We start from the raw sequence: 12,382 nt of genomic DNA, 5'->3' as shown, positions 1-12,382 counted from the left end.
TTAAAATTTTTTTTTAATGTCTGTGGGAGCTGGTGTGTGAGGAGGCACAGCAAGAAATGAAGTCTTCCATCAATCTGCAGTGGCTTTGTTTGTGGCTTGAAGGCAGCATCTCCACAAACTCATCTTCACAAGGTGTCTGGAGGGAAGAAGGACTTTATCATCCACTTCACAAAGATGAGTGACCCTGGCATGCATTGAGGAAGAAGGTGTTTGGCTGCATCAATAGATAGGTTGGAAGAAAAGACAAAGGGATGTGGAAAAGGAAATTAGGAGGGAAAAAAAAAAAAGACAAAATAGTAAGCTTGGAATGGAAAAGGTAGGAAGAAAGAAGATGGAGGGGGGGACAGGGCTGGGAGTTGAAATCTGTGGTTTAGGAATGAGCCATAGCCAGATGTGACAGTATGAAAAACTGAAGACCAGGATAAAGAAAGCCACAGTAAATGTAAGACATAGAGAAGTCATTTATCTTCTGGGTCAGGTACAGCAGAAAGCCTCCTCAAGGGCAACAAACCCAGCTGCTGGCCTGATCCTGGGGTGCACACAGGATTAAGGGCTATAGGAGAATGCTTTTTCCCAGGAGTCTCAGTTTTTGCTTTGGGCTGTTGTGCCCTCTAGTGCTATGCAACGCAAGGCAAAGATCAAGGCAGCCACCTGCCTAAAATTCAGTGTTTTCACTTACTTCTTCCAGGATGCAAGGTCGGTCATATTAGTGCCCAATGCGTTCAAAAAATTAGCTTGTTTTGGTCATGCTAACTGAGAAGGACTTCTTCAGATGGCTTTTGAAGGACATGCCCAGTCTCCACCTGCCCTAACCAGAGGAGGCTTTGGACTTGGAGAACTTAAAGACTAAACTGGGAGCAAACCTTTGGTGTTTGGGCAGGTGAGGCGCCTGCCTCACATGCACTTGTACAAAAGGCAGATCTGGTGGTGATGTGCTGGATTCCTATGGCCAACTCTGGACCTACACTCTTCTGAAGCTTTGTTAAGTGGGTTTTCTTTACTATGCTACCACTGCAGCCATGGCTTTGAGACAGAAATCCCAACCTTTCCCAACATTTAGCAGTGCTTGGGTTTGTTTTTCCACCCTTATCATAACTTGGCATTGGGCAAAGAATTCCTGGAGGAATAAGATCCTGCTTCATAAAAGACAGCATCTATTACATGTAATTATGTGCAGCAGGTACACTAGAGAAAAACAAAGAGAGGGAGAATGAGCAAGGAGCGCTTCATGCATCCAGATTCCCTGCTCAAGCCCCCGATGCAACACATTGCTTTAGGATGAAGCCAGACACTGCATACAAAAGGACGTAACCATGAGTTCCTACCTGAATCAAATTATATCCCGTTCGCTGAATTAATGCACGGAGGGCGGCTTCTTTCTGTGTGCCGGTCAATCCATCCCCGGATTTGTGATTTGATTCCATTGTGAGTGATTATCAGCAAAAAATCAGGTTAATTAGGGTTGCTCACTGCAATCAAATTTAAGATAAATTAAATAAATTAATAAGGCTAGGAGGAGAAAGTCTACCCTCCTAAGAAAGTTAACAGGATCATTCTTCCTAAATCAGTTATTTTGAGATAAAAACAAAACACCACAGACCATGGAAAAAATATCCCCCTCATGTTGCATGAAAATAAATAGCATTTAAACCCACCGTCAGATTTTGGACAGCACTCCAGTGAGACGCAGAGGGATATTGTAACATATCAGTGTACATGTCTTAGGAGGGAAACACATTTAAGATGCCAAATCCTGCGCTGAGTACGTGACAATGAGTCGTTCATGCCATTGCATCCTGTTGATGCTGGGAAGTGAACCTTGTACAAGCCATGTCCAGGACTTTATGAGAAACAAGACCTAGCTCCAGATTTTCCTTGTTTTTAAAAATCAAGAACATGGGAGAACTTCAGATCTGTATCTAGGTTCAGGGCTGGAACAACCTTGGGTTCAGATGTTTTGATGCAGAGGTGTAGTTTTAGGTTATATCTAATTAAAGATTTGTTTTAAGTTTTGGTTTGGGGTTGAAAACACCATAAAGCTGAAATCTGAATCTGAATTAGGTTACACAGTGACAAAGGGGCATTTATAAGACGGACACACAACCTATAATTTCAGGCTGCCCCATTTTTTCTGCATGCTGAGCATTGAGCTTGTGCAAAACCCATTTGTATGAGCCAAGCATAGAAACAGGGTCTGCAGGTGCAATGTTGAGCTTGAGAACCTGTGATGATGGGCAGATGCTGAACACCAGCAAGAGCAAAAGCACCAAAAAAGTTGCCTCCTTGGGTCCTCATAGCCAGGGCATGTGCTGTGAGCTGGTAGGACCAAGAACTTTATAGTAGGAAACCACTAAATCACGCCATCCAAAATGATTGTTATTGCCTTAAGCTGCTTTCAGTTGTACAAAGTAGGAGGCAATGAGAGGCAATAACTCCCAGGCTTGTCTGGAGAGCAAACAGGGCCAAAAGGGGCTGGGGAGGGTGTACTGGAGATGAAGGGGACAGGGCACCCCAGGACCCCCATGGCACGGGGATGGGGAAGGGCATGGGATGGTGGTGGAGATGCTGGGCAGGGAAGAAGGGAAATGGAGAGGAGCAGAGGCAGGGTGACAGAAAGGTGAAAGGGTGATGGATTGCTGTGGCTGCACCCTGAGCTAATGCCAAATTTGGGGGCGAGGACCCTAAACAATCCCCCTGTGCAGCAGGTCTCTTGGTGCACATGACATGAGCATTGCATGTAAAGAAATGCAGGTAAGGAAGTGCAACATATCTGGCTATGGCAGATCTTCCGAGCGTGCCAAGATGCTATGGAAATAACAGAAAAATTCTTTTCCAATAACCAGCTGTGTAACACCAAGATCTTTTATTAGCACACGCCACTTTTGGGGTTCATTGCGGGAAGAGCTAAGGTTTGAGGCTGGCCACTTCACCTTTGGACATTACCTGCTCTGTGCTCCTATACCTTTGTATCCTGGAAGACTTAAACAGGTGCTTTAAATTTAAATAGATGGATTATTATCAGAATGAAAAATGGGGCACAAGGCCAAATGTTTGGGGGATCTCAGCTTTGTGTCACTTGGGCTCAGCCACACTGAGGTCCACAGACCGCAACTTAAATACTTGGAAATAGAGAAATCTTTGCAATGCAAGATTTTGGAGCTATTTATTGCTGAGATTTGTGAGACCCTTCTGATTTTTTTTTTTTTTTTTTTCTGTGCTCCCAGGTTCTCTGTTGTTTTAATTACTACCAAAGTGCAGGGGCTGGGACATGGACTGTCCAATGCAATAGCTTTCTCCTGCCTCTAATTCCAAAACAAGTGTTTTCTGCAGGAACGGGAGCCTGATTATTGTTTTGTTTTGCCCTTGCTGAGGGCAGCAGCAAAACCCCATCGATGCTTGTGGTTTCTGTGCCTGCCTACACCTCCAGAGCTGGGGTTCAGCATGGCATGGGGCAGGATTAGCACACTGCTGTGCAAAAACGAGTCAGATGCTTTCGCAGGCTGCTTAAGAAGGAAAAAGCAGTCATTCAAAAAAACCCCAATTAAAATCCAAATTGGTTTTGCATCCTCCCTTGCCTGAGCAGAGACACCCTATATGCACCCTATAGAGGAAAGCTCTGGTGTACCTCAAATTTTGCCCCTTATATTTTGCTTTTGCTGCATCCCAGTTCCATCAGGGGTTTGAGCAATCAAACTGCAGCACTTGGTGCAAATTTGCACAGTGCTCCATGAGTCTCTGTTACCTCTTATATCTGGATTTGAGGCCATCCTCGTGTACCTGAAGGCCGAGACAGAGGTGGGGACCAAAAGGGACAGCAGCACTATGAGATATCTCTAATATTCACCACCTCAGACTTCACCACTATTTTTTTTTCTCTATCAGGTATATCAGTGCTGCAGTGACCTGCTTCCCGGCAGGGAGGCTGCCCTGGGTGTCGGAGCGCAGAAGCAGGCACATCGCTCCATGCCAGCACCGGCTCCCCTCTGTGCCAGGAAAGCGGCTGGACTGCAGCCAGACAAACCTCGGCAGCTTTCCATAGCGGCTGAGGTTTCCAGTCTGTCCCCAACCACGACCTAGATAGATGATTAGTGTAAGAGCCTTTTTTTTTCCTCCCTCCCTGCAAATTGCACTATTTCATGCTGCACTTCCCTACAGGCTGGGTGTCTCAGCAGCTGCTGCTGTGAATGCATTTGCATGCAGAGCCTTAAATACCATACGTCTCTGTACCTCTCCTCCAGGGAGGAGTAATTTCCAGTAACATCTCACTCCAGGTGATGGTTTCGTGCTGAGCGGTGAGCACGAGCCACAGGGCTGGGGGATGGATGGGAATAGAGCATCTCCCCGGCTGATGCATTTACAGCAGGAGCAATATCCCTCTTCAGCTTCTGCCTTATTAGGTAAGACCAGGTGAGCTCCTCTGGCCTCTTCTCGTAAGGCATCCTGCAAATTTTTTAGGCTCTAGACCAGCATGTCTAGACATTGGTGTACTCCAGAATATGCTCAAGCAATCCCTTAGGAATAAGGGAGCAAGAGCGTTCAAGGATGCACAAGGTATTTATCACAGCTGCTGCGAAATCCGGTGTTGGAGACTTCCATGCATTTTTTGAAAGTGCCAGAAAAATCGGTTGCCGTGCTTTCAGGGTGTGTGTTAATGATGATCTGGCCTTAATCTGTGCCCAGTGCTTCCACACGCTGCTGCCTTCAAAGAAAGCCCAGCCGGCCTCAAGGAAGCAGCCCTTCCCCATGTGAGCAGTGGAGGATCCCCATCCCCAGGGATGCCCCGACTTGCCTGGACCACAGCCCTCAGCAGCCTGCTGCAGCTGTGGCATTGGTCCTGCTGGGACGGGGGTCCGGCTGGAGACCCCCACCCCAGGGTACCTCCAGCCTGAGTTACCCTGCAAATCTCCGCTCCTGATTCAGGAGGAGCATCGGAGACCGGGGCTGGACAACACCGCACACTCAAGGGCTTGGACGCGCATGCGGATGACCCAACGCACCACCCAGGTCCAGTTTTGTAGCACCACTCTTAGAAATGAGGTCCCTCCTACTAATTACCAGCCCAAAGTCATTCACAGCTAATTTATAAGCCTTGTTACTAGAGAGCTTTCCTCCATCAGTTGGGTTTCCCTGGGACAGAAACAGAAATCATACCTCTCTTTTTTAAGAGGTGTAAATCCCAACACAACAGGTCCCAAACACAGTAAAACAGGCTTTCCAGCCTCCAGTTTTCCAAGCACCTCTTCAGTCCCCGCTTCTCTCCTACCTCCCTTGGCCTGAGGACATCTAAACACCTTTTTGGACAGGGCACTTTCCCACCAAGGGTCCATATCCATCAATGCATCCAGACTATTTCCAGGGTACAAGTTGTGGTGGGACATTTTATTTCTGAAACTGGTGGGATTTCAGCACTTTCCCCTTATTCCAGGCATCAGCCTCAGTCCTTGCAGTGGGGCCAGTGTGCTGGGCTATTTTTTTTAATCATTAAGGGTAAGGGAGGAGAGCTGCTGTCATGGGACCTGGGGAAACATGATTACTTTCTCTCCTTCTTTGTTCCCTGGGCCATTAATCAATTAGCAAATCCACCTTTGGGGGGGGGGTGGGTGGAACAACAACTCCAACAACTCCCCTTCCATGGCTGCTGTTGGAAAGTGTGAATGACTGCAGCAAATTAAGGCAGTGTTTTTAGCACTATTTAAAAAAAAAAAAAAAAAAATCCAACCACACTTAATAGAAATAATTGTTCTGGAATTCAACAATTTCCTATTTCATCCTCATTTTTGACCAAATTTTTAACAATACAACCAAGTTATCATGGTCACAGAATCAAGAACCCTGCACCATTAGAAAAAGAAGGTACTGCTTGTATCTTAAACTAGAGCATCACTTCATTTGATTTTCCTCTCTCCATTGAAAGCTCTCATTCATTTTAGGTTTCTATTAAAGCTCTAAAACGCCAAGGCAAGAAAAGGTACTTTTATGCCCCATATCAACAAGAAACAAACTTACTATAATACTGCTTCACCTCTCCATTACTACTTCTACACATGGTTTCCTTGCCAGCTACTGCAGGCAGATCCTATGGCTTTGCTCCAGCCAGCCAGGAGCAAGATGAATCCGGAAGCTTTTACTCAAAAAAAGGAGATTTTACTTCGCTTTTGGGTTATTTGCTTGGAAAAGCAGGAATCCGTTTCCCCATTCAAGGTATGTCACCAGTGCTGGGGATTGTTGTTGAGAGGAAGAAAGGTGGGGTTTGTGGCCAGACCCTGCTCTCTTCCCCCACCGCTTTTGTACCCTGAGCCTGCCCCTTCACAGCCTTTTCAGGGAAACCTGGTTACTGTTTCCATAAACGAGATAACGAAACCATGTTTATCCTGCGCAGATCAATACAACTTCATGTTTAAATGTGTTAAGCCACTTGGACACATTTAATGAAGGCCGTTTTGCACCAGTACCCCCACTGGTGCAACTGCTCCTCATGAAGAATAACCACCTTTGAAAAGACTGGATAAGTATATTCAGGCTTTACCCTTAATAATCCAAATAAGTGGTTACTAGAGAAACTAGTTCCTTTAGGTTATTAGCTTGTTTTTCAAGGTTTGGAGTTTTTTTTCCTCCCTCCAGGCTCCAAGCAATACATATATATTACATATATATATATAACACAAAGCATTCTTCATATTCTTGCTAAAGACAGACACTTGAAGCTTCACAAGCTGCCACCAGCCCTTTGCTGGGGTGAGACATGCTGTGGGACGGAGTCCGATGGAGCAATGAGGCACGAGGCTTTAGTCCCTCTGCTTTCCAGGGCGCAGGGCTTTTTCCCAGCTCAGGTGGTCCCACAGCAAGTGGGAACTCATAGGTATTTGCAGGAAAGTGGGAAAAATTTGGAGTAATGGAAAAGCACCGCACGCTTTGCAGTACATGAGCCTTGGGAAAATATTTCCTGTATGAACCGACAAATTTTTTGCTCAGCTTCTTTTGCTGGGGAAGTGGCTCCTCTCTTCCAAATACCTTTCCTCTTGCATACAGCTTTTTCAACATGCCCCAAAAAGCCCTTTCTGAGGATGAAGGGCACCTGATGATGAGCCCAGCCTCCTTCCCCCCATTTTATTTACAGCATCATGTGCCGGATGCTTTGAAGCCAACCTCACTCCTATGCCTGCTCCCACCCGAGCCTCCTATCTCACCAAGGGAAAATAGCTTAAGAGAAGCATTATGTATTGGGCAGAAAGCCTGCTAGTTTGAAGAGATTAGGGAAAATTAAGATTTTTTTTAGGATCAGTGATTGCCTTTGAAATGGAGACGGACCTTCTGCAAAGAGAAAGAGGAATAAGAAGTCGGCTGGAAAGATCTCTAATGATTAGCCCTAGGAAGTTGCGCTTTAACAAATCGAGACCCAGTTATCCCAGGGAAAATCCTTCCTCCCCCCTCCACCTGGTCGCGCTTTGCTTTTCTGGCAACCGCCAGCGATCAGTGGGGGGAAAGCAGTAAAAAAAGCTCCCTGAGGAGCCCTTCTCTCCCCACCTTGCTCATCGAAAACTCAAGGCGAGTGGTGTGGGGCTGTGCCAGTGCACGGGTCCAGCCGTGTGGTGCAGGGGGGTCCAGCCCCACACCAGTTCAACCCCACCAGTGTCCGGCAGCACTCGAGGTGTGCATTTGATGGTGAGGCACCACTGGGGGAGGAGGGAAGGTCCCTGGAGCTTCTCCTTCCCCTTCCCAGCTAAAAGCCCCATTTCACAGGGGACCCAGTCCCTGTGCCCCAAACCTCGGGGTAGGGTGAGTGGCTGCATACCTGAGCAATTTTGGAGATCACCGCCCGGGAAAAACGTCTCCTTGATTATGGAGAGTTTGCGACGTGTCACTCCGGTTATTCCCTAATCATCATATCAAACTCCAAAGGTTCAGCAGCCCCAGGGCTGGTTTACAGTCCCTGTGGGTTAAACGTTAACCCACCCTATCTCCCGGCTCCCTGCAGGCCTTTGACCAGATAGCTGGGTCACCACCACTCCGACACCACCTACCCAGGTCCATTTTTTGTTGTAAATAAATGCAAAGGACTGAAGTCAGATCGCTGCTTAAGGGCTGGCCCTGTGCTACCGTTTTGACGCCAGTTCTTTCGCTCCGTGCTGAAGGCTTTCCCAGCTGATCCATCCCTCTCGCCGCTGCTGCCCCCAGCAGAGATGCTGGGAGAAGGTACACAGCCTCGTGCCATTCCTGGCTTCAACAGGAGGTTTTGGCTTGCTGGAGGAAGATGGCAGGAGCAATAAATCCCACTTGCTGGTGGCCTAAATGCACATAGCCTGCAAACTGCGGGTTTCCAGGAATCGCTATGAAAACATCATCCGAGCAAAGACTCAATACTCTTGCAGCGAGGAAAGACAATGCAGGTGTTGGGGGGGGTTTGTTGCACCTAGAAAAGGCTGCAAATAAATTCAGCAGCCACAAATCTCTGCAATGGGTGGCTTCCAGGTGTGGCAACCTCTGAGCATCCAGATATTGTGGTCCTCGGGGTATTGTGCCACATCTGTTGATGCAACAGCTGAATTGAATGTTTGCCTCTGCTAAAATCCTTCTGGACCCTTACAGTAATAAAACGGGTACTGTGGTGGTTTGACAGAGTAATTTCTCATATGATGGGCAAGTTTAGTATCCCAGCACAAGGATCCATTCCTGCAATTGCATCCTGCTGTGACTACCTCTCACCTCAATGCTGGACCATGACTATACCACAGCCTGTAGGTTTGCCAGTCCTAAAGCCGACCCCCACTAGCAGCCTTTGTCTACGCTGATGCTGAACTGCATTTAAGGCAGTCTCGGGCTTTGTTTCAAGGCACGTTAAATGAAGCGTTTACGATTAGGTGTTGCTGACGCTTCAGGTTTGGAAAAGTGCCATACTGGTGTTTGCTCAGCTTTAAAAGCATTAGGTATTCCTGTGCAGTAGGTAGATAATGGGGGCCTTGCTCCCTCAACGCAAGCAGCATTTTGCTCCTCGCTCAGCGCAACCGCTGTCTCACCGAGGCGCTGCTGCGTTTCACCCATTTCTTGGCCCGGAAATGTGACTGCTCCCAAGGAAATGTCTGCCCTCTGGTATCCACGTTTCTGCTGAATTCAGGGGTTCAAAGGCAGATTTTGGAGCATATTATAAAAAAAACCCAAACAACAAACAGTTATGACCACCTGCCACTGGGCACAGTACCCAGAGAGGGTTTGGGGTCTGCTGCTTCTCCTGACCTCCTGGGCAGAGCTTGGGAGTGATGGGTAGATATAACAGTCTGATATAATGGTCACACATCGAGGTGACCAGCTCCGGCATGGGCACATTCCACGGCGGAGCGGGGGAATTGTGGTGTACGGGGAGGGTCTCCTGAGCCAGGGAAAGCCCAGGGGAGCGCGGAGAACTTCCAAGAGCCGACAGCTCTCAGGATGGAGAAGTGGCTGATGAGGTGTGGGTGGGGGCAGAAGTAATGGCGGCCACCCCCCCACTCCCACCAAGGGCAGCCCGCGGGAGCGCTGGTGACCAGAAGAGCGGCCAAGATGGCGGGCAAGCAGGCCGCAGCATGGCGGCCAGGGCAAGGTGGCGTGAAGGCCGCGTAACACCAGGGAGGCTGAGGAGGAGTTTGAGAGCTGGTTCCAAGAGCAGTCGGTGGTGGACCCGCACCCCACAACCAAACAGCCAGAAAGTCCCCCTGCTGGCACACACAGAAGGGCGGTTGGCCAACAATGCGGAAGAGTGGAAGGTTGCAACGGCGAGGACCTGCAGGAGGAAGAGACATTCCCTGAAGCCTGAGGTGCCCTTGCAGAACTGCTTCACCTCTGCAAATCAAAGAGGAAAGGCCTGTCACACCAGCGGAGATGCTGGAGCTGAGTCAGGCAGCCCCATCTGCTCCTCATGGAACAACCAGCGCAACGAAGAAAAGGCGATGGGTGGTAGTAGTAGGCGACTCTCTTCCAAGAGGTAGGGAGGCACCCATTTACTGACCCGACGCGCTCTCCAGAGAGGTGTGCTGCTTACTGGGGGCTCGTGCCAGGGATGTCACCGAGAGACTACCAAGCCTTCTACAGCCCACTGACTATTATCCACTGCTGTTACTTCACGTGGGCACCAGTGATACAGCCGGGAGCGGTCCGGTGAGTACCAGGAAGGATTACAGAGCCTTGGGACCGGTGGTAAGCATTTTTTTTCATCAATCCTCCCAGTCAAATGGAAGGGGGTTGAAAGGGCCAGTCGAATCTGGCAAATCAACAAATTGTTACGGTGCCACAGCCAGCGTTTTGGCTACTTAGACCATGGGACTTGCTTTGAGAAACCTGGTCTACTGGGGGCTGATGGGGTCCATCTGTCAGAAGAGCATCTTCAGTCATAGGCTTGCCAAGCTGGTGAAGAGGGCTTTACACTAAAGTTGCCGGGTGAGGGGAACCTCAATCCACCCCACTCCTACCAGTTTGATGCCAGTGCCAGCCATAGATGCCCAGAGCCTGGAGAGGGATCACAGGTCAGCAGGAGAGCACCTGAAGAGCAGCACAAAGGAATTCCGGCCACTCTAGCCAGTAAGTCAGCTTCATCAGGGGCCCAACTTCAATGCCGCTATGCAAACGCCCATAGCATGGGTAATAACCAAGAGGAGTTAGAGATGTGTGCACTCCTGCAGGGCTATGATCTTATTGGCATCATGGAGACATGGTGGGATGGCTTCTATGACTGGAGTGTTGGAATGGAAGGAGGATACAGGCTCTTTAGGAAGGACAGGCAGGGGGTGTCGCCCTCTATGTCAGTGACCAGCTGGAGTGCATGGAGGTCTGCCTGGGGATGGATGAGGAGCCAATTGAGAGCTTAAGGGTCAGGATTAGAGGGAGGGCAGGGACAGGTGACTTTATAGTGGGGGTCTGCCACAGGCCAGCCAACCAGGAAGTCCAAGCAAATGAGGCCCCCTATAGACAGATAGGAGCAGCCTCATGTTCACAAGCCCTGGTCCTCATGGGGGACTTCAGCCACCCTGATATCTGTTGGAGGGACAACACAGCACGCCATAAGCAATCCAGGAGGTTCCTGGAATGTGTTGATGACAACCTCCTTCTCCAAGTGATAGAGAAGCCAACGAGGAGAGGAGCTATGATGGACCTTGTTCTCACCAACAAGGAGGGACTGGTGGGGAATGTGAAGCTCAAGGGCAGCCATGGCTGCAGTGACCATGAAATGGTGGAGTTCAAGATCCTTAGGGCAGCAAGGAGGGCGCACAGCAAGCTCGCTGCCGTGGACTTCAGGAGAGCAGACTTTGGCCTCTTCAGGGATCTGCTTGATAGAGTACCATGGGATAAAGCCCCAGAGGGAAGAGGCACCCAAGAAAGGTGGTTAATATTCAAGGATCACCTCCTCCAGTTTCAGGAGTGATGCATCCCAACGAAGAGGAAGTCGGGCAAAAACACCAGGAGGCCTGCATGGATGAACAAGGAGCTCCTGGACAAACTCAGACACAAAAAGGAAGCCTACAGAGGGTGGAAGCAAGGACAGGTAGTCTGGGAGGAATAGAGAGTGTAGTGATAGGTTGAGGGGTAATGGTTTTAAACTGAAAGAGGGTAGATTTAGGTTAGATATTAGGAAAAAATTCTTTACTGCGAGGGTGGTGAGGCACTGGCACAGGTTGCCCAGAGAGGTTGTGGCTGCCCCATCCCTGGAAGTGTTCAAGGTCAGGTTGGATGGGGCTTTAAGCAACCTGGTCTAGTGAAATGTGTCCCTGCCCATGGCAGGGGCAGTTGGAAGTAGATGATCTTTAAGGTCCCTTCCAACCCAAACCATTCTATGCTCCTATGAACATTGGAATTTTTTTCCTATCAAAGGGGTTTTTCTGTCTTTAATGTGCCATCCTATCTCATCTGTCATAAGGAATTGGTAAGATTTTATCATCGGTGACATTAGATTTCAGACTCAATGCCAATGTGCCACTGAGCATCTCGGACTCCACAGGGAAATTATTTGAAATAATTCAGGCATCAAATAAATGTCACTGCCCTGAAATTGTGACAGTGGGATGACCAAATCAGCCCCCAAAAATGAAGTGTCATGCATCTTCATGTGACCATCATTAAAAAGGAGTCATGAAAAAGTGTTTCTCGGGGGGAGAGAGCAATGTGAGATGTTACCTGAGCGTGGGCAACAGAGGAGTCTGATGATACATGAGCAAGACTGGAAAGGAAAAGCTGGAGAGGAAAAGCTATCTGCTCGTTAGATGAAATGCAGGTGGCCAGTGGGGTTAGATGTGTAAATAGAAGAGTTTGGGATGGAAAGCCAGTCACTAATCCCCATTTTGTGGTAGAAACTAGCTGTCCTTTCACTGGATTGACCCACAGGCATGGGGGAAGCATGACAACACATATGGGCATGGGG

At 48.7% G+C, this 12,382-nt stretch overlaps 1 protein-coding gene across 4 annotated transcripts in view; it reads right to left on the bottom strand.

Moving 5' to 3' along the window:
• The window catches only part of A1CF (APOBEC1 complementation factor), a 28,936-nt gene extending 20,950 nt beyond the window's left edge, over nt 1-7,986 (bottom strand). Inside the window, exons 1-2 of one of the 4 annotated variants that reach the window (XM_069795911.1) lie at nt 7,793-7,986; nt 1,326-1,469 (exon numbers count right to left, since the gene is read on the bottom strand). In XM_069795911.1, the coding sequence (XP_069652012.1) occupies nt 1,326-1,424 (99 nt within the window). In that variant the 5' untranslated portion in view covers nt 1,425-1,469; nt 7,793-7,986. The remainder of the gene's footprint in view (nt 1-1,325; nt 1,470-7,792) is intronic. The other 3 variants (XM_069795908.1, XM_069795909.1, XM_069795912.1) reach the window with 3 other exon arrangements.
• Nucleotides 7,987-12,382: the final 4,396 nt, after the last annotated feature.

Source organism: Haliaeetus albicilla, chromosome 11 (assembly GCF_947461875.1).
Source record: "Haliaeetus albicilla chromosome 11, bHalAlb1.1, whole genome shotgun sequence".
Lineage (NCBI taxonomy): Eukaryota > Metazoa > Chordata > Aves > Accipitriformes > Accipitridae > Haliaeetus > Haliaeetus albicilla.
The sequence above is the reverse complement of the archived record's forward strand: the minus strand, read 5'-3'. Positions and strand labels throughout refer to the sequence as shown.